This window comes from Sesamum indicum, linkage group LG1, assembly GCF_000512975.1.
Source record: "Sesamum indicum cultivar Zhongzhi No. 13 linkage group LG1, S_indicum_v1.0, whole genome shotgun sequence".
Classification (NCBI taxonomy): domain Eukaryota; kingdom Viridiplantae; phylum Streptophyta; class Magnoliopsida; order Lamiales; family Pedaliaceae; genus Sesamum; species Sesamum indicum.
The window spans coordinates 14,664,123-14,682,222 of record NC_026145.1 but is presented as its reverse complement, the minus strand read 5'-3'; the positions used below and the strand labels follow the sequence as shown (position 1 = coordinate 14,682,222).

At 35.2% G+C, this 18,100-nt stretch overlaps 1 protein-coding gene across 1 annotated transcript in view; it reads right to left on the bottom strand.

The window, feature by feature from the left end:
* Positions 1-17,504, bottom strand: part of LOC105167808 (DNA-directed RNA polymerase III subunit 2) — a 24,360-nt gene extending 6,856 nt beyond the window's left edge. Inside the window, exons 1-32 of the mRNA XM_011087621.2 lie at positions 17,163-17,504; positions 16,920-17,001; positions 16,241-16,362; positions 16,010-16,102; positions 14,844-14,916; positions 14,641-14,731; positions 14,467-14,519; positions 12,973-13,037; positions 12,155-12,260; positions 11,972-12,082; positions 11,655-11,714; positions 10,569-10,604; positions 10,385-10,435; positions 10,196-10,294; positions 8,242-8,301; positions 8,066-8,158; positions 7,094-7,195; positions 6,838-6,948; positions 6,612-6,728; positions 5,541-5,657; positions 4,398-4,478; positions 3,801-3,905; positions 3,645-3,725; positions 3,428-3,559; positions 3,285-3,329; positions 2,836-2,913; positions 2,628-2,767; positions 2,434-2,524; positions 1,849-1,973; positions 1,634-1,769; positions 1,414-1,544; positions 1-124 (exon numbers count right to left, since the gene is read on the bottom strand). Of these exons, the coding sequence (XP_011085923.1) occupies positions 1-124; positions 1,414-1,544; positions 1,634-1,769; positions 1,849-1,973; positions 2,434-2,524; positions 2,628-2,767; positions 2,836-2,913; positions 3,285-3,329; positions 3,428-3,559; positions 3,645-3,725; positions 3,801-3,905; positions 4,398-4,478; positions 5,541-5,657; positions 6,612-6,728; positions 6,838-6,948; positions 7,094-7,195; positions 8,066-8,158; positions 8,242-8,301; positions 10,196-10,294; positions 10,385-10,435; positions 10,569-10,604; positions 11,655-11,714; positions 11,972-12,082; positions 12,155-12,260; positions 12,973-13,037; positions 14,467-14,519; positions 14,641-14,731; positions 14,844-14,916; positions 16,010-16,102; positions 16,241-16,362; positions 16,920-17,001; positions 17,163-17,212 (2,961 nt within the window). The 5' untranslated portion in view covers positions 17,213-17,504. The remainder of the gene's footprint in view (positions 125-1,413; positions 1,545-1,633; positions 1,770-1,848; positions 1,974-2,433; positions 2,525-2,627; positions 2,768-2,835; positions 2,914-3,284; positions 3,330-3,427; positions 3,560-3,644; positions 3,726-3,800; positions 3,906-4,397; positions 4,479-5,540; positions 5,658-6,611; positions 6,729-6,837; positions 6,949-7,093; positions 7,196-8,065; positions 8,159-8,241; positions 8,302-10,195; positions 10,295-10,384; positions 10,436-10,568; positions 10,605-11,654; positions 11,715-11,971; positions 12,083-12,154; positions 12,261-12,972; positions 13,038-14,466; positions 14,520-14,640; positions 14,732-14,843; positions 14,917-16,009; positions 16,103-16,240; positions 16,363-16,919; positions 17,002-17,162) is intronic.

Below are 18,100 nucleotides of genomic sequence, written 5' to 3'. Positions count from 1 at the left end.
TATAGCCTCAACTTTATCGGCATGACCACTGGGCTCCCCAAATGCACTCCCGTAATGAAACCTACCACAAGAAACTCCAGCTTTGCCGCCAAGAAGTTCTATCATCTTTCCAACTGTCATTCGGCTGAAGATATAGGATGCATGAGAATGTGAAAGGATAATATGGACAAAGACTGGTTCTCTATCATCAAGCAACCAATAATAGTTTTCAGAAATTAGGCCAATAAAATCTAGAATCATTCAGTGGCAGATTTTCAATGTCCACATATAGTAGAATATTTTTTGAAGAAGTATGCGAAGAATTTAATAGGTGTCTACCCCATGCAGAATTCCCACCAACTCACCTCACCAAAACGACACTAGAAATTAATCCAAGTCAAAAATAATTTCTAGCCCCTTAGCACATTCACCATCCAAAATCAAGTGATAGAGAACTTTGTCAACATTTGGATTACAAGAGCAAATCATATTCTACATACAATTAGAACGAGCGTGGCACGTTCCTGTGACTAGTACCAAGTATCAACTAAAAGGACTTCTACTTTTCAACCAAGTTCAGGCCTAAAACTGAAAATTCTAGTTATCTACAAAACCTTGTCAAAACAAAATTACCAGAAACCTAACCAACTAAGACTTTGAAGCCTAACCAACTAAGACCTCACAAGAACCATTGGTATGAAGCTCTAACGAACACACATACGCCATATCATAAGGTTTAGAGGTACAAGATATTCAAGGTAAACAAAAATTGTGAAACCCTCTACATTTAAATAAATAAAATTGTCCCTGCTGATAGTTTCCAAAAACTTAAATCACATTCTACTGCCATGATGCATATGCAGCTGAAAGTCACAAAGAACATGAGTGAATGTATATTGAATCTTCAGGGGTAGCATCTCGGTGAAAGGGAGAAGCATCCTTGTCACCTGCAGCTGAAGGCTTTTTTTTTCTTTTCTGTCTCTTGAAAGTATAAAAATGCAGTTCAAATATTTGCATATAACTAGAAAACTCTAGTTAGTCCAAGGAGCTCTGATGAACAAGTTACTACGGCCACAAAACAGCCACTCACGCACCCCTGAGACTCTAGAAAGGTTCATTACTTCCTTTGAGCTTCTCTGACATGAATTAACCTGTCCGCCTTCTCACAACCAAGATTCTTGCTAGAACTTCTCAATTGCAATGGTGGATGACCACCAATAAACAAGCCCCATAACATCCCCAAGGTTGGCCCAGGTCCCCCCTTGAACAAAAGAACAGGAAAAGAAAAAAGAGAACAAAACACAATCCTCATCCGTGACAATCAATGGCTTTTCTTTGATAACCAAGGCACATGACCCAGAAGTGTAAGTCAACAATCAAGATCGAGTTAAGTATAAGAATTTGAAATGCCATTCAGATAGAAAAAACAATTACCTTGGAAATCCATGAGGATTCATGATTAAATCAGGACATATTCCACGTTCAGAGAAAGGGAAATCTTCCTGTTGAACAATGTTGCCACAAACTCCTTTTTGCCCATGACGGCTGCTAAATTTGTCACCCAGCTAAGTCATAAAAATTCTTGATTCAGTGAAGATTTCACAAGACACTTCAAAACCGGAAATCCCAGTCTCAAGATGAATCAGTTCAATACCTCCGGCCTACGAGTATGACGAATCATGAATTTGATGCACAAGTTGTTGTTCCTGTCAGAGCAGAGTGCCACCCTATCCACGACTGGGGTCTCCCCATCAGGACCTTTGTATGTCTGTCTACTAGGCTTATATGCACTGGATTTTAGCAACAGTCAATATAAGTGGATTGACTATTGCTAAAGAAAGCCAAAAATTGCCCAAAAGGCAAACCTACCTATCTGGCAGGCCCATTGGGGATGTGACTGGTCCCCTAGTGACTATGGGAGACTCTTTGTTTATATAGATGTCATGGGGTCGAATTATTTCTCCAGGAGCTGCTAGTCCATCATCATCTAAAATCTGCATAGAGCAGAATGAAGAAATGGCGGATACAAATTAATGATTCCACAATCACTTAAGAATCAACATGTAATACAATATAAATAGTCATTTGGACTTAAGTAGACAAAAAAATAAAGAACTTTTATGAAAACCAAAATTATACTTTAGCGTTGCAACAGGCAAGAAGCCTATTTGAAGTATGATTCTTTTGATCTTAACTTGGACGAAAATTATAAACTAGATTGGTTTAATTAATTCAAAGGTGCCAACCCTAGTTCTTAAGAAGAATCTCTATTATCAATGTCAATTACCGCCTTCATATTAAAACATATGTGATTGTCCTCCCAAAATTAATGAAATAACGTAGCCAAAAGAATACCAATGAACTGCAGACCTTACATCTCTCTTTACCACATCCCTATTTTGCAATTTAGTGCCACATAATACAATCATACTCTGATCAGAATTCACATAATACCTGCATTCTTTCAGCCTCATATCCTTCTCTCGGTGGTCTAAGTATACGATCAGATGTACCGTTTTCATACTTCTGGCTAACTGCTGTCATTCTGTTCATGGGAAAACATTAAATGTAGCTATCACACTGCAAACACTTTCCAGATGCCGATCAAACGAATATTTTGTAAAGCTCATTAGGTAAAGAGAATGTACTTTTTTATTACAATGCAACGACCAAAACCACGATCCAAGGATGATTTATTCATTACTATTGCATCCTCTATGTCATAACCACTATAACTCATTACCGCTACAGTTGCATTCTGCCCAGCTCCCAGTTTATCAAAGCGGACCTGAAATAAACATCAATAAGTTGGCTGCCTGCAGTTACATATTACAAGGGGCAATAGGAACCACTAACCAGCTCAATTGTTCGTGTCGTTAGTAATGGCCGTTGTGGATAAACTAAGAGGTAGATTAAAGTGTCCATTCTACGTAACTGCAAAGAGAAAAACTATTTTTTATAAGAAAGACTTAAAAACGGAAAATTTCTGCAACATTAGAAGTACAGAAAAAACTTCTGACAGAAATTTCCATATAAAAATGCAAATTCCAGTAAAGCCAATAAAAATGGCAAATATCAGGGGAGGCACTGTAGTTATCCCTAACATCATCTCAAAAATTGAAAGCCTTTAAATCAGTTTTCTGTGTCACAAACTAGTTCAAATGCCCTTTCTTGAAATTAAATCTATAAATAGCATTGCTTAACCTAGGTGCAGAAGTTCATGCTAAACATATGCATGAGCAACATTGAGTGAGTGCCAAAGGTTTGGTGGATCTAAGTTAATATGTCTATTAGAAGTGACTTGCCTGATTATATGCAATATTGCCCATAGCTTGCTTTCCCATAGCACACTTCAAATAGAAACAATAGCAAACATGATTAGTAAGAGCGACATTTTATTTGAGGCCATTCTAACTCAAAGCACCCCCAGAAAGCAAATATTGAATACCTGATACGTATTTCTTGGTGACTGGTTATGATGAGGATAAGGTATCAATCCAGCAATTATGCCCAGTATAGTGAAAGGTTCTATTTCAATATGAGTTGTCCGTTCATTGGCATTCTCTTCATACAAAGCAATCTAACAATGACATCTACTGTGAGACGGGCTAAAATTGACCCTCAAGTGGCAAAAGGGATTGTATACACAAGAGAGAGATGCAAACCAAAGCATTGTTCTCCTCATTGACATCAAGATATTCTATCAGGCCTTCTTTCAGAAAACTATCAAAGTTGCGCACTCCATCCTTAAAGCAAAAAACATTTTCAAGAAGGTGACCGAAGCAAAAGAAGAAAATATATTGACCATGTATGGCAATTACCTTCAACTCCTTCATATGGTGCTCCTTAATTCTCGATACACCTTTGTCAGCAATTACAAGTGGACGACAAACACGGCCACCATCTGAAGCAATGTAAACAGAATGCTGCAATAGAATTTATTGCTTAGAATATCCGATCATGAATTATTATTTAAACAATTCTGAATAATGTTGAGATGCTTAAATAAATTCAAAGGCCAGATAGGATAACTAACTAAAAATCTTCTGTAGCACATTAAATCCACAACAGTATTACATAGAAAGATATATTATTTGGAAATATGATCTAATGGTTGCATGAATTCTACTGCCATATGTCTCGACAGAAAAAGTTAAAAAGACACAGATTTTCACAATCTCATATCCTTCCAGTCATTTTTATAATATGTGCAAATGCATCTAGCAGCTCAGGGATATTTCCGTAAAGCTTCTATATGTAACTTCAGCCTGCTTGTAGCCATTCAAAATTCATTTTCGAAAGTTATATGCTGTGGCTATTTCTTTAGTTCTTTAAGCCATAAACAGCACGTGAAACAAACAATGATTTACTGAAAGGTCAATAACAGCTTTGCATCAACATCAGGAAAACAAGCTTACCTGCTTTTCGTTGACGAAAATGCTTACAAACTCGCCAATTTTACCAGACCTTCGCAGTTTTCTCATGGCCTTAGCAAATCTCTAAAAAGACAATGAAGATTATGGATCGGAGACCAAATAAAGAGAAACTTTAAGATGGGCAAAATATCATTAATAATCCTTAAAAATTAAATTTTGTATCACTTTAATCCCTAATGTTTAAGTCATTACTTTACAGTTCCTCATGCTTAAATTATCTTCACATTTCTAATGAAAATTTAAGAGCAAACTTATCAAAAATAATGTAGCACCTATCGAAAAAGTTGTTTTAGTCAGACAGTTAAGTTCATAAAATTTTATGAAATCAAATACTCATTAAAATATTATAAAATACTTTTTAAAAACTCATAACATCCTAAATTTATTATACTAAACTTTTCAACTTAAAAAAAATCCATCTTAAGAATATTGAAAAGATTCCTGTACATAAAATATATTAAAATAATTCTACAACCTAATAGTTCGTATTCAAGAATTTTAGAAAAATAGAAATAAATATAGAAATTTCAAAAATTTTACGAAAATAATAAACACATTGAAGATTTTGCAGTAAAAATTAACACATTAAAATAGTAAAAAAAAAATAAATCAATGAGTTTCACGCCATTGGGAAACTAAGGTTCTAGAGTTCAACTAATCTAAAAAGTTTATTCTTATCTCAATTTTTTGTTGTAAATTTTTCAATAGACTTTCTGGTAGACATACTTTTTTTATTTTCCAATTTAAGAAATATTCATAGTATGTAATAATAATTTTTTAAAAACTCTTGCAATAAACCTAGGATATGAGTTTGAAAAACTCTTCATATTTTATGTTTGAGTAACTTATTTTATAACATTTGGTGAACTTATTCAACTAAATTATTTTGTTTGATATTTTGGTACTTTGTGTTCACAATTTTGCCCTCAAATTTTGATAAAGAATTGCCAGTAAGGACTCATGTATAACATCATCCAAATATTAGGGACTATAAGGAGACAAATTAAATATTAGGGACTAACATAAAAACAAAAGTTTAAGGATCATTAATGGCATTTACCCTTTTAGAACATAATGTAAAAGTAGCCACAATAAAAATGAGTGACACTATTTATACAATCATACTTGTGGCCGCCTGTGCTTGCCAAGAATAAGTCCGTTCAATATGATCAGGTAGGAGTTTGGCATGTGAAGTTCTTCACCAGAGAGTAACTCCAAGTCTTCTACTCCCAAAGAGTAGCACTGTTGCATAAACAATGCATAAGTTACAGAATATAATCACCCAAAAAAATATTTTGCATCCCTAAACTCTTGGAAACTTATATCATATATCCAACAACAGCAAGAAAGTTGACACATTGCAGTGAACTGAAGCTCAATTTGAAGGATAGAAACAAAACAAGAGAATCTTGGATTGGATCCAATTGTTGCCATAGTCTTAGTAATCAATTCTCCAATTCCCTCAATAAGGACGATATAGGTTGGTAGACACAAAGAAACAAAGACGTATAGAAGTGGATACTCAACATCTAGCAAATTACCTTTCTTATAAAGTTAACCTAAACATTAAATGGACTTTGATGATTTTCCTTTTCAGGTCACTGTGTGTTCTAATTCACAAGAACCATTCATCACTGCTGTAAAACAGAAAGGATAAGAGAGCAAACTAGGAACACTTAATCCAGCACATAGTAAGTTTTGGATCTGTGACCTCATAATAGTTGATTTTAAACCTGCAGAGTACTAGCCTACCCACTGTTTAACCTACTACTTAAATGTTTTCAAACCCCATAATCCTCTACCCTGAACAATTAAATCCATACTGCAAGCACTCCAAAGTAAGTGATAGGCTGTAGGTAATGCTAGAAAGGTCCATGTCTACAGTGCTTCAAGCGCAGATTATTGGTTATTGTAGGGTTGCCACATCAAAGATCTCATACTATAACTATCAGAAACTTAGATGAGGGCTGAGAGTATGTTTATCTTATGCATAGATAACTCTTTACCCTCAAAGTAAAGATTACAAAAAAAATGTTGAAACAAAAAGTGTTATGCTGTATAGAGCACAAAAAAAGTCATTCAACCACTCGATTATGCTTAGACACCCAAATTCCTACATGGGAAAAAGATTATTCCACCACAAAAAGGTGTGAATGCTACCGAATGCCATTAACGTGCCAAGATAGTTTTGTATACCAGAGAAATTAGAGGTCCTTCATCATCATCAGTCGTAACATGAGTCATCAGTGCCAGATTTTTCACCAATCCACAAGCTTCACCTTCCGGAGTATCACAGGGGCATAACATTCCCCACTGTAGATTCAGGTGTTTAGTGAAATCATAAATAAAATTAGTTGAGCACTCGAGCAGAACAAAAGTCAGAACAGTAGAATATAATGTGGACTGCGGCATTTAACTTTACCTGGCTGGGTTGCAAAGCCCTAGGGCCGCTAACTTTTCTAGATTTTTCAAATTGGGGTGAGATCTTTGTCATGTGACCTAATGTTCCTATGTACGACAATCTAGCAACAACCTGTAAGAAAGAATCTTTGCTCTCAGTTCCGACTTCGATTATGTAACAGTCCGGAGAAATGAATACTAAAGAGGTAATAAGAGATGCATATACACAACAGCATACATGCACATGATCCAAGCTGAGACGGCAAGGTCTTAAATACCTGTGTCATGCCTTTGCGGTGCATCCGGAATCTTTTGACATCCCAATTTCCAGTAGAAAGAGTTCTTTCCAGACCAACAGTAATGCTATCTTTAACAATAAACTGAAAATACAGAAGAGGTAATGTCACAAAAGAAATTATTGATACTGAATGAATGAGTCAAATGCAAATAATCTTTCAGTAAACACCAAAACTGCCTAATCACTAAGTGCTCAGCACAAGAATCAAAGCAATGGAGATTAACTAACGAAATAAATCTTTACAAAAAAACACAACAGGTAAAAAGAAACAGAGGAGGAATAGTGAAATAAACACACCAAACATTCTTAAATCCTCCTCAACATCAGGAAGAAAATAAGTTAAAAAACTAAGCTCTTGATAACAAGTTGATGCAACAGAATAATTTACAAGTCAGGTTATGCTATGTTGAATCACAAATCTATTTCTAATTCAGTCTAAAATAATCAACTCTCCTTCATCAAAGACGGAGAAGTGAGAACAACGACAAAAAGGTTTTTCTTTAGGTAAGAGATGCAGTTCCATCTAGCAGGTCTCCAATATGCTAATAACAAATTCCCTAAGAAGGATCATTGTTTATTTAAGGTAATTCCCTCAAAACAAAAAAAACACTGAAGAATAGATAAGTATGATAAGACTTATGCGTGTTTGGAACCTCATGCATGAGATGTATGTTGTTATGCACATCTGCCGCATACTTTTTTTCTTCTGCATTGTTTGCTTAAAATAGTGAGATGAAGGACATCAGTGAACACCGTCAAATGAATGTAATTTGGTTTTATTACTCTTCCAGAATGTGAGTTGCTAAAGCTCCAGATTGTGGTTTTACAAATATAGGATTGACTAAAGCAAAATGTACTTAAAAGCTGGGGATTACCAAGCTAAGAATTAAACCTTTTCCTCTCCTATTTCTATTATTCCATCTACTATGTAAACTCAGACATCAGGACAAACCTGAGAAATGTCGAACCGACTGGAACGACTCGGCTTTGCTAAGATGGTATCTATTGTTTTGCGAGCTTCATCATTCATAGTCTTGAATAAGTCCTACAATACAAAAGACAAGAACTTTTACCAGCACTAATCAAGACAAACAGAAAATAGGAACAATAAGAAGACAGCAAAAGTACCTCAAACAGTAATGATAACAATTGGCCAGATAGTTCCAATCTTTTGTTCCCCACGTAATCCTACAATAATGAATAAATAAGGATCACCTAAATGTTAATCAACAACGCATTAATTGCATCTCAAGAAGGGGCACCCAAAAGTCTCCATAAAGTACATGCAAAACAATAAAAATTGTCTGCAATTGGCATCGAAAGAGAGAAATCATATGAATCAGTCAACTAAGCAACAATAACAACAATGGCCAAAATTTGAACACATACAGCTCCTCGTAAGCATTTGACAATCGACAAGTTTCAGGAATGTGGCCAATTTGGGAATTAACAAGAGGGAATAAACATCCCCACGAACTTCTACTTTTTAGTCCTTTCAATGAACCAGATGTCAGATTCATAATAGAATCAGGGATGCCAATTCCATTTCCAAGCTATTCCCAGAGAGAAAGGCCACCTTATAAACCTCATCAGTCTCATCTCCTGTTTCGCTAAAACCAACCAAATGAATTAATTTTGCATTTACATTTCTATGTTCAACACTGGCATGGATGCAGTCAGCTGGTTAGTTTCAAGAAGTGGGAGGTGAAAATTACTTAACAGAAACCACACTTTGTTTCACATCCTTGTTTTCCAGGGGCACCTAGATTTCAACTGAAATCAAATCTTCATCCAAAGTTGCATAATTAGATGGCTCTTCTAAGGAAGCATATAGAAAGACCAGTGACCATGAACATATTACTCCACTTTCTGTGTGATACTATGCAGAAAGCACAGACATACATCTCATGTTTTTCAAAACCTCTATTTAAAAGTGTAATAAGCTCAAAGTCAGTTCATCCAGTTTTCTCCTTAAACTCGTATGAAAAACATGCGACCATTTTCTTTTTGGCGCAAGAATTTTTACCTGCTACCAAGAGTGTCTAAATTTCAGAGGATATAGTAAAAGATATCAGTTCAGATAGATAACTGGTAAATGTGTCTACTTTAGATTGCCAGTGTAGGATCCTTATAGACAACAGATACACTGTCACTTGGCATGGGCTAGATGGTGCAGAAGTCCGCAACAATTGGAGCTTTTTTTTTGGCCACAGTCTTTGAACGTAGCAAGTCACTTTGCATTTCAAACAACAGATGAAAGAGCTTGATCACACACTCAAATAGTTCCTTGCATATGCATGAACTTGGACCTTTTCTGCACAAAGCAACATGGCAATTGGCAAGTACCCTATGCTTGTAACCAAAAAGTTTAATTTCCGGAGCAGGACGAAGAGCACATCTCAGTCAAATGCTTCCGTGTGGGCCAAATATTATTTATTTAACACGGTATAATGGGTTTCTAAAATCACCGCTAACCAATCAAACACCACTCCACCCACCCACCCCCGCTCCCTCCTTTCTCCAAAATGTAATTGACTGAGCCCTATGATTGATAAGGCCAAATGCACCACCATTCATTTCAACAAACAACAAGTAGAGAAATAGTTTACGTAATGCATTTAAAATCAGATCATGTAAGAAGTAATGGATAGGGAAGAAAGACTACATATGGAAACCTTTACCTAGATGGAAGCCTTGTGGAAATGGTAGGGAAATAGAACAGATACTAGCAAGAGTTTCCTTTTAGCAAATACTAAATAACCCCTTCTGGAGATGCTGAAACAAAAAAGTTGGCCATGCAGTACGTTTGGAAGGGAAGGGTACCTCCAAGGTGCACTAACAATGATTTCTATGAAGAGAAGAAATATAATGAAGTATATAGAAACTTTGAATGGTTATCCATTTTCTTATTGTGATCCAGTGAACGAAGTATTACACATGCATGATGTGGCACACAAGACACCCTAATTGTGCGGAAGACAAAAGTAATGTGAAGTTAAATAGAAGTTTATGCTATAAAACTGCCTGGATCTTCATCAACTCGCATAAGACAAGCAAATTAAGTAGGGATAAGCTGGTGTACCTTGTCATCCATTGCATCCTTATTTAAGATTGCTTCCAGTATGCGCCTCACCATTACAGCAACATATATGCATTTTGGACGAAAATTATTTTGACGCACCTGGTAAGAGGATATTTTTTGGTGTCGTAGGTGAGACATTAACAAAATGTTAGGAAGTTCCGTAGAGACATAACTTGAGATTGAACTTACAGGAATATTGGCAAGAAATATGTCACGCAGGATACCCAGTGCACGCCCTTCCTGAATGCCGAAGAAAGTGGCAAATTAGAAATGAGCAAAATAAAAAACACACAAGAAAAGCCATGTTGCTCAAAGTTATATTAAGAAGAAAAACCCAAAAATGCAAAAGACCAAAAAACACAAGCAAACAAACCTTGTCAGCTGGAGTAGAATATGGTAACTTCTTAACCTACAACATGAAACAGTAATAAGTAAAAGAGAGCGACCAGAAATTCTTATGAATTTACTTATCGGCAGCATCCTATGTATCACACAGAAGAAGCACCTCAGACATGCAAGAAATAAATTATTCTATTCAAGCACTCTGCAGTTTCTCCCATGTTACATTTTTTAAATTGAAAATTTGATTCACATATATATGGATGTTTATACATATACCTCTGCACACATTCACATATTGGTGACATGTCTGTTTTTGCAGGAAATGGCATTATCAACTAGTACTAAGATGTAACCCAACTCCAACTCCACAACCCAGTTTCTGACCCACTTCTGAACCCAAAAATCTGACATGCATTAGTTGTCTCCACTAGCTCTCATTTAATCAAAGTTGAAAAGACCTTGAAGGGTCAAAATTTTGGTATCCAACTACAGATTTGACAGCCCAGCCGGATGAACCCCTTAGACTAAAATTATCTAAGGCAATTTGCAGATATATTTATCTTCTTGTTATATTTGAATTATTACTTCATTAGTGAAGTATCTAACAGTCCCTTCAGAGGAAGTAAGAAAAAGATTATGGCATCTGAATAACTTCCACAATTGTGTCTCTCATAGCTAACTAGGCTGCACAGATAAAAAAATTACAAGAACCCAGGGGAAGATTTATCAGTTTCATATTAATATATACTTTTCTCATTTTATATAGGGATAATTACATTTACAACCCTTGATCTATGGCCTGTTTATACAAATCACTCTTATCTTTTAAATAATTACACATACACCCACCAAAATATCATTATCATTTACACAAACCACCCCTTACTTTTTTGAAAAATTACACAGACCCCTAAAAATGTTATTACACAAACTACCCCTATTTCTTGGATATCAGGGGTAGTTTTTGTAATTATGCAAAAGACAGGATTGTTGTGTAGATAGACCATAGGTCAAGGGGTGTAAATGTTTATATATGATATAGCTATTAATTAGATTTTATTCTTCTTTGGTTTTGGGAAAAGTAGAAGAACAAAAACACTTTTCCAGTGATTAAAACCTTTTGTTCGAGGAACTCCAGTGCCTGATGTTGTGTATGTACAGCTTCCTTCACACAATCCTGAAACCAATACGCAATACTACATAAGTAAAAATCACAAAAGCTACAATCAACATTAAGCACATTAGATGCTTTGCCGCTCAGACTCGTGGGGACCCTTGCTTTGCATCCAAGAAATGTTTAGTCACAGTCAAGAGACTCCATCAGAATTCCATTAAGTTATGAAAGACCAGAAAAACCAAACTGACAATGAGTCTTTCTTTCAAAGAGAAAATATTACTTTCTCCAAGAAATTGAACATACACCAGATTGTGTACCTCAATTGAAGGCAATAGCAGTTCACTATATCTAGGGTCCCTCCCAATCATCTGGACAACCTCTTGATCACTCTCCATACCCATAGCTTTCAGGACTACCATGATGGGAACCTAGAAAAGATATTTGTGTAAGATACCAAATTAGAGACAGGGACAGAGGTGGTCAGGAGCTGCCATATCAACCTTGCTTGTAAATTGATTCAGGTATAGATATATCTTCTCCTTCTCCATTCTTATAACTGTTTTGCTTTTTGTCATCTCTGTACTGCTTGTAACAGATGCTTGCACACTGAGAGAAAGGAAAAAGGATTAAAAGATGCACTTAAAAAAAGTAATGCTTTTAGAAATTGGTAAAGTTTTTATAGAGCTCTATAGTTCTTTTCTTCCGTTTTCTAACCAAAATACCACCTGCTGATCATGATTCAGGCAACCACAGACATCTAAACCAAATTATCCCGCAATTAACAAACCTTATTAACTCCAAACTCTATTAGGAAGACTAAATATGATATTATCCAATCTCATTGGACAAGCACGCCATAAACCCATGCTGACTTCTCTGCTAGCAGCTAAGAGCCTTTTCTATTCCTATCTAGACTTGGTTATTCTTGTTTCAAGTATCATACAAGTAATACAACAAGAGTAAAAACAGAAAGGATTAGTATAATCATTAGAATCAAGTGTTATTCTCTAGCTGCATGTATCAAGTCCTTTTTCTCTATTTGTAACAGGGATATGCATTCTTCTTGTCTATCTAATGGGTTTAAATCAGAACCTATTAAACAAGACTTCAATTCGCTGAAACTGCAACTACTGACTTCCCCCACATTTATCCCTTACGTCACTTTGCTCAGGAATCTAAACCTCAACTTTGTTTACTTCAGACTACTACAATAGATTCCCTATCAGGCAAGTTGAAAAATGCATCAGAGGCATGCTATAAGGAACTTTATGATAAATATTTACTTATAAAGAAAGAACTTGAAGTGAAACCTACTCACCAGCCTTTCTTATCAGTATCAATAATTATTCTGTTCTTCGAAAGTTGCTCCTGAATCAAAATCACCTGGAAAGAGATATGGAGGACAAGAAACATGTTGACAACATGAAAACCTGGGGAACAGTATTCTATGAAGCAAAACACAATACAGTTTAGACGAAAGGAAATTATTTCTAATTAAGAAACAATATTATTTTTTATGGCTTCTCAACAATTACAGGAAAAGTTCAAGAGAAAGGATAACTACTAGACAACAAATTATTCAACACTGACAACATAAGACATTCATATTTTGATATTTCAAAGGCAAGAAACAGCAATGTCGCCCGGGCAGTAATAGCACAATAACAATCGTAGACTATTTTTCACCACAAACCAACCACCTTTGCAAGTAACGAAGGAGCTGCTGTTGGGAGGTGCACGACTCGAATTAAAAGCATTGTGTATTTTGCTCTTGCAATGTCAAATCAGACTATGAGTTCCATGCTAATGCAACCTATAATCCTACATCCCATGCAGATCACCCCAAATGTCCTTGTTGCAACTATACACTGGTGTGGGACAACCTCGCACTGATACTTTCTGCCAGTAGCCAAGTATCAAATGCTAATACACATGCATACCACTAGTCTTTTTTTTCATTGTAAAGATATTCAAATGGCACCTTTGGTATACATAAGATGCTAGGTCATCAACATAAAAGTTAGAAATCTCACTAATGCTGAAAAGAAACCAAACATTACATCACCATATGGGAAACATAAAAGAAACTTCATCACTTTTGGGATATATTGTCCTAAAGACACTGGTACAAGACTACATATAGCTTTAGAAAGGATCTAACTCTCTGAAGCACAACAAAAAGTGGAAGCCTATACTTGGCCTAACACCGCCAATTGGTTAATCTCTAACTTGCAAACCACAAACAAGAGGCTAAGATTAATGCTCAAATCTCAATCACACAATTACAGTTCATCTCTTCAAGTGAATGTGAGGCAGCAGCATTCAATTCCAGGAAGTACAATGCTGCAGACTGTAAAGCACAGGCTAATTATCACAAAAATGCTCAAATTAATCCAAGTTGGACATATTCACTAAACAGATTTTCAAATAGTTTCTCACATTAGTTCAAAATGACTGGTAAACAACCCTGTTTATTAAAAAACTAGTTGAGTACTGCCACATGTAACCTGTTTCTAAACTATCTCTACACTGTTCCTCTATGTAACATAGATTATTTATATTGTCAGGTGTGGAGCCCATGGGTTGAGGACCCACAAGCAACTCCAGTTCCTTAGCAACTACTACTCAGCACTCTCCTTTTTTTTTACAGAGTTTCTAGAGGAGTCCATTGTACCCATTTATGATCATTTCAATGTTCCTTCCACAACCAACATGGGACATCACAAAACATGAATAATAAGCAAAAGATTAACTTGCCAAACCACACAGAGTAACATACACTTCAAAGCATAAGTGGTGGTAGAAGTGTTACCTTTTCCGTTCCTTTAATAACAAAATATCCTCCAGGATCGAGCGGGCATTCACCTAAATAGATCATGCACTAATCAATGACGAGTGAAATAAAAAACTACAGTGCAAATAGCCTGCTCTATGATAATGCATATGAATGTAATATGCAATTCTATTGCAAATAAATCAGATATACCATATCTGGCAAGTTCTTCTTCATCCTTCCCGTACAATATGCAACAACAACTTCTTAACATGATTGGCATTCTTCCAATAATGACATCTCTCTGAAAAATATAACTCAACGAATGAATGTGCATAAGCATCATTTTTAGTCATGTCCATGCATCTCCATATTTATGAATATTTAAAAATAAACAAGCTCTACATTGACATTACCTTCATTTGAGTTGTCTTTGAACCATGGCTTCCTGTAATATATTCTATGTTCACATATATCGGAGCCGCGTAGCTGGAATCAATGGCACATTAGGAGAGATTAAAAGGAGCAGTAGGAAATATGACGAGCTTCTCATTTACAGTAAAGACAATCAAAAGAACTTTTCTTATTACCTCAGCTTGAATATTAAAAGAAGACATTGAAGAACAAAATATTCTGCAAAATTAACTTTTGGATGCTATACGCAAGCTAGATATTCTGCAGTCAAGTATAGCCTTACTAAATATATCAAGACGGTGTTTTACTATCCTATTTTTAAAATCTTACAACATATTTTTGGAGTTTATAAGATGTTATTAAATGTAAGTTTGTAATTAATTTGGTCCAAAGTTAAAGGGGTCCGTTAAAATCTTAAGAATAAGTTAAGGATTTCTTACATTTCACATTTGGATTTTATAAGCTCATTCTTTAAAAAATTTATCAAATACTTTATAGCATCCTATAAGTTTTCAAACATCTTATAAGAGTTCATAACCTCAGCCAAATACCCTCTAAATTGCAGAAACCAACAAGTGGTCTAAGAAGTGCCTATGTGTCCCACCTCAACAGCTGCACATTAAACTTGTAACCCAAAGCAGGCGTAACTATTATCACATGCTAGAATTTAAAAGGAAGCTTCCTATTTTATATTCCCTCCAGAAACTCCTTATCTAGGATGGGCTACATCCTGAATACTGTTTCCTAGGCTGCATAGCACTTTGGACTGATAACATACCTGTCACTCACATAATCTACCGCAAACTTTTAATGAGACAAAATCTTTACCAATATTCCCTCCATTTTGCAGGAAAACTCATGAGCAAACAATCAGACAAAACTATAGAAAAAAGAAAAAGGATCTTACAGAAGGCGTCTAATAGAGCACTTATTTTCTCTCGGTTCCTCAACCCACTTTTTACGCAGCATAAGTCCTTACATGACAATGTTTTCCTTAAATCAGGCCCAGTTTTATTCTCTATAAATCTGTTCAAATGCTCTATCAGAAGTTCACACCTTGGTCCCTACCTAGTACCTAGGTGCCTAATATATAAGGCAATGTGCAAATCAGATATCCTTCTAGTCCTAATGCATGTATAGTGAAGATAGTAAAAGAACAGACACTCACGTAATGTCTGAGAGCCGGCATTTGTGGGGAGTAAGCTTTTCAGTTACACCATCTATTATCACTGATGGCTCACCAATGCGGACATCTTTGTATCTGCAACCAAGTACATGGAAAAACAAATCATTTAAAATGTATAGAGGAAGAGAAATCTTGTGAATAGATAGTATAAGGATATATAACTTCTTTGAACAGAAAGCAAATAAAATTACAGAATAAATTACAACTTTTCACCTCAAATAAATACTTGGGTCAATCTTAGAGGTTATGAGATCATTGGCTTGAACTATCTTTTTTATCTGCGTCCTCACAAAGTAATTGAAGGAATCCAAGTGCTGCTTCACAAGACCTCTCACCTACGTTTGCACAGCAACCAGTGAACACACAGAAACCTTTTCCCAGTAAAAAATACGCCAGATAAAAAAAATAAGTTACCAACAATTTTAACCAAAATCAACAAGCTTACACTAATCTACTCATTTTTATGCTTGTCTATCTTAAGGCTCAATTCGAACACCATTAGTGATACCTTGTGAATGCAGGAACAAGGAAATCTGAAGATAATCTCAAAGTGAATGGACAAATAATAAAAATGGTATACAAAAAATAACCAAATTAAATAGTCTTTCACCTATTTTCATTAACATTTCTCATTTCCAATGAACTATACAAGCCACCCAATAAAAGTAAGATACATCACTCCCTTCATTCACTTTTCATCACTAATTTCATGTAATAAGCCAGCCACTCTTCCACGAATTCAAAGTAGTTATAATAATTTAGCGCAATTAAAGTCTGTCAGTTCTTCCTATATAAAGAAACAAAAATATCACATTGAAAAAGTTCTTACTTTTAATTCAAACTAAAAACAAAGTGTGAAATACCAACAAATTAAAAAGACCAAAAATTATACCTTCAAGAACTCGGGGAGCAACTGGAACTTGTCGACTGCATTCTTCACAGGTGCTGCGAGAGCTTGCTTGTCGATTCCCAAACTATTATCAAAACAAACGTTAATAGAAGTGATCAAACAATAAAGTGTTCATAATAATACATTCACCATATCATGTACATATACGCATAGCTACGAACTGGCAACGCATGTATGCATAAATATACATATATAGTATGTATGTAACTATTGATTGCAGCACACCTCTTCTCCTCTAAATCAGACAAAGCAGGGTCGTTTTCTCTCACTACCATCTCTCAATTTTCTGTATCCAGAACTGTACACGAGACAGAGCAGGAGCAGCAGCAAGCCTTAAACCCAGAACCCTGTATATGGAGCATAAATAATAATGGGGTCGGATCACCTAATGCGTCGGGTTAAGTGGGTGGGTCAAACAAACACCGACCTGAATCCGCACATCTGGGTCGGGTTGACTTGAACAAGATGCGATTCGGAGTAGGTGACGGTTATGATTTCCTAAGAACCGTCCATCAGGGTTAAGTGGGTCAAGTGATCCTTTGTACCATATTTACAATCCAACTCCAATCAGCTCTCAATTGTTGTATGCGATAAATGGGTGATATGATAATTAATAATATTGGATAAAATTCGATATGAATTGTTATTATCATATATTAATTGTTTGCATTGGCTTACTTTAGCAATAAATAGTTGATAGGGTTCGAATTATACAAAATATTGAACAAATTAATAATTTTTATTGGTGTTTGTCTGATTGAGTAAAATATATAATAGTGTCCGATTATACTATCACACCCCTAACCCCGATCTGGACTTGACTCCGCTCATATTATTAATAAAAAGTTATGTTATTATGTGTAAATCCTTAAGTCATTTTGCATATACTTTATATAAAAAATACAAAAAATAAAATTTAATTGAATGTATTATTTGTATATTGCAAAATGATATTACTTAATGAGAAAATTAATAATTTAGATAAATATACACTTTGTCTTGTATAATTTATGTTAAAGTATTTAAATCCAAATTGATATTGTTTATTAAAAGAATAAAATATTAGTTGAATGTGTTATCTATATTATAAAATTCATTGTAAATCGTAAAATAATATTACTTGATGGAAAAATTAATAATTTAGATGAACATATATTTTGTCA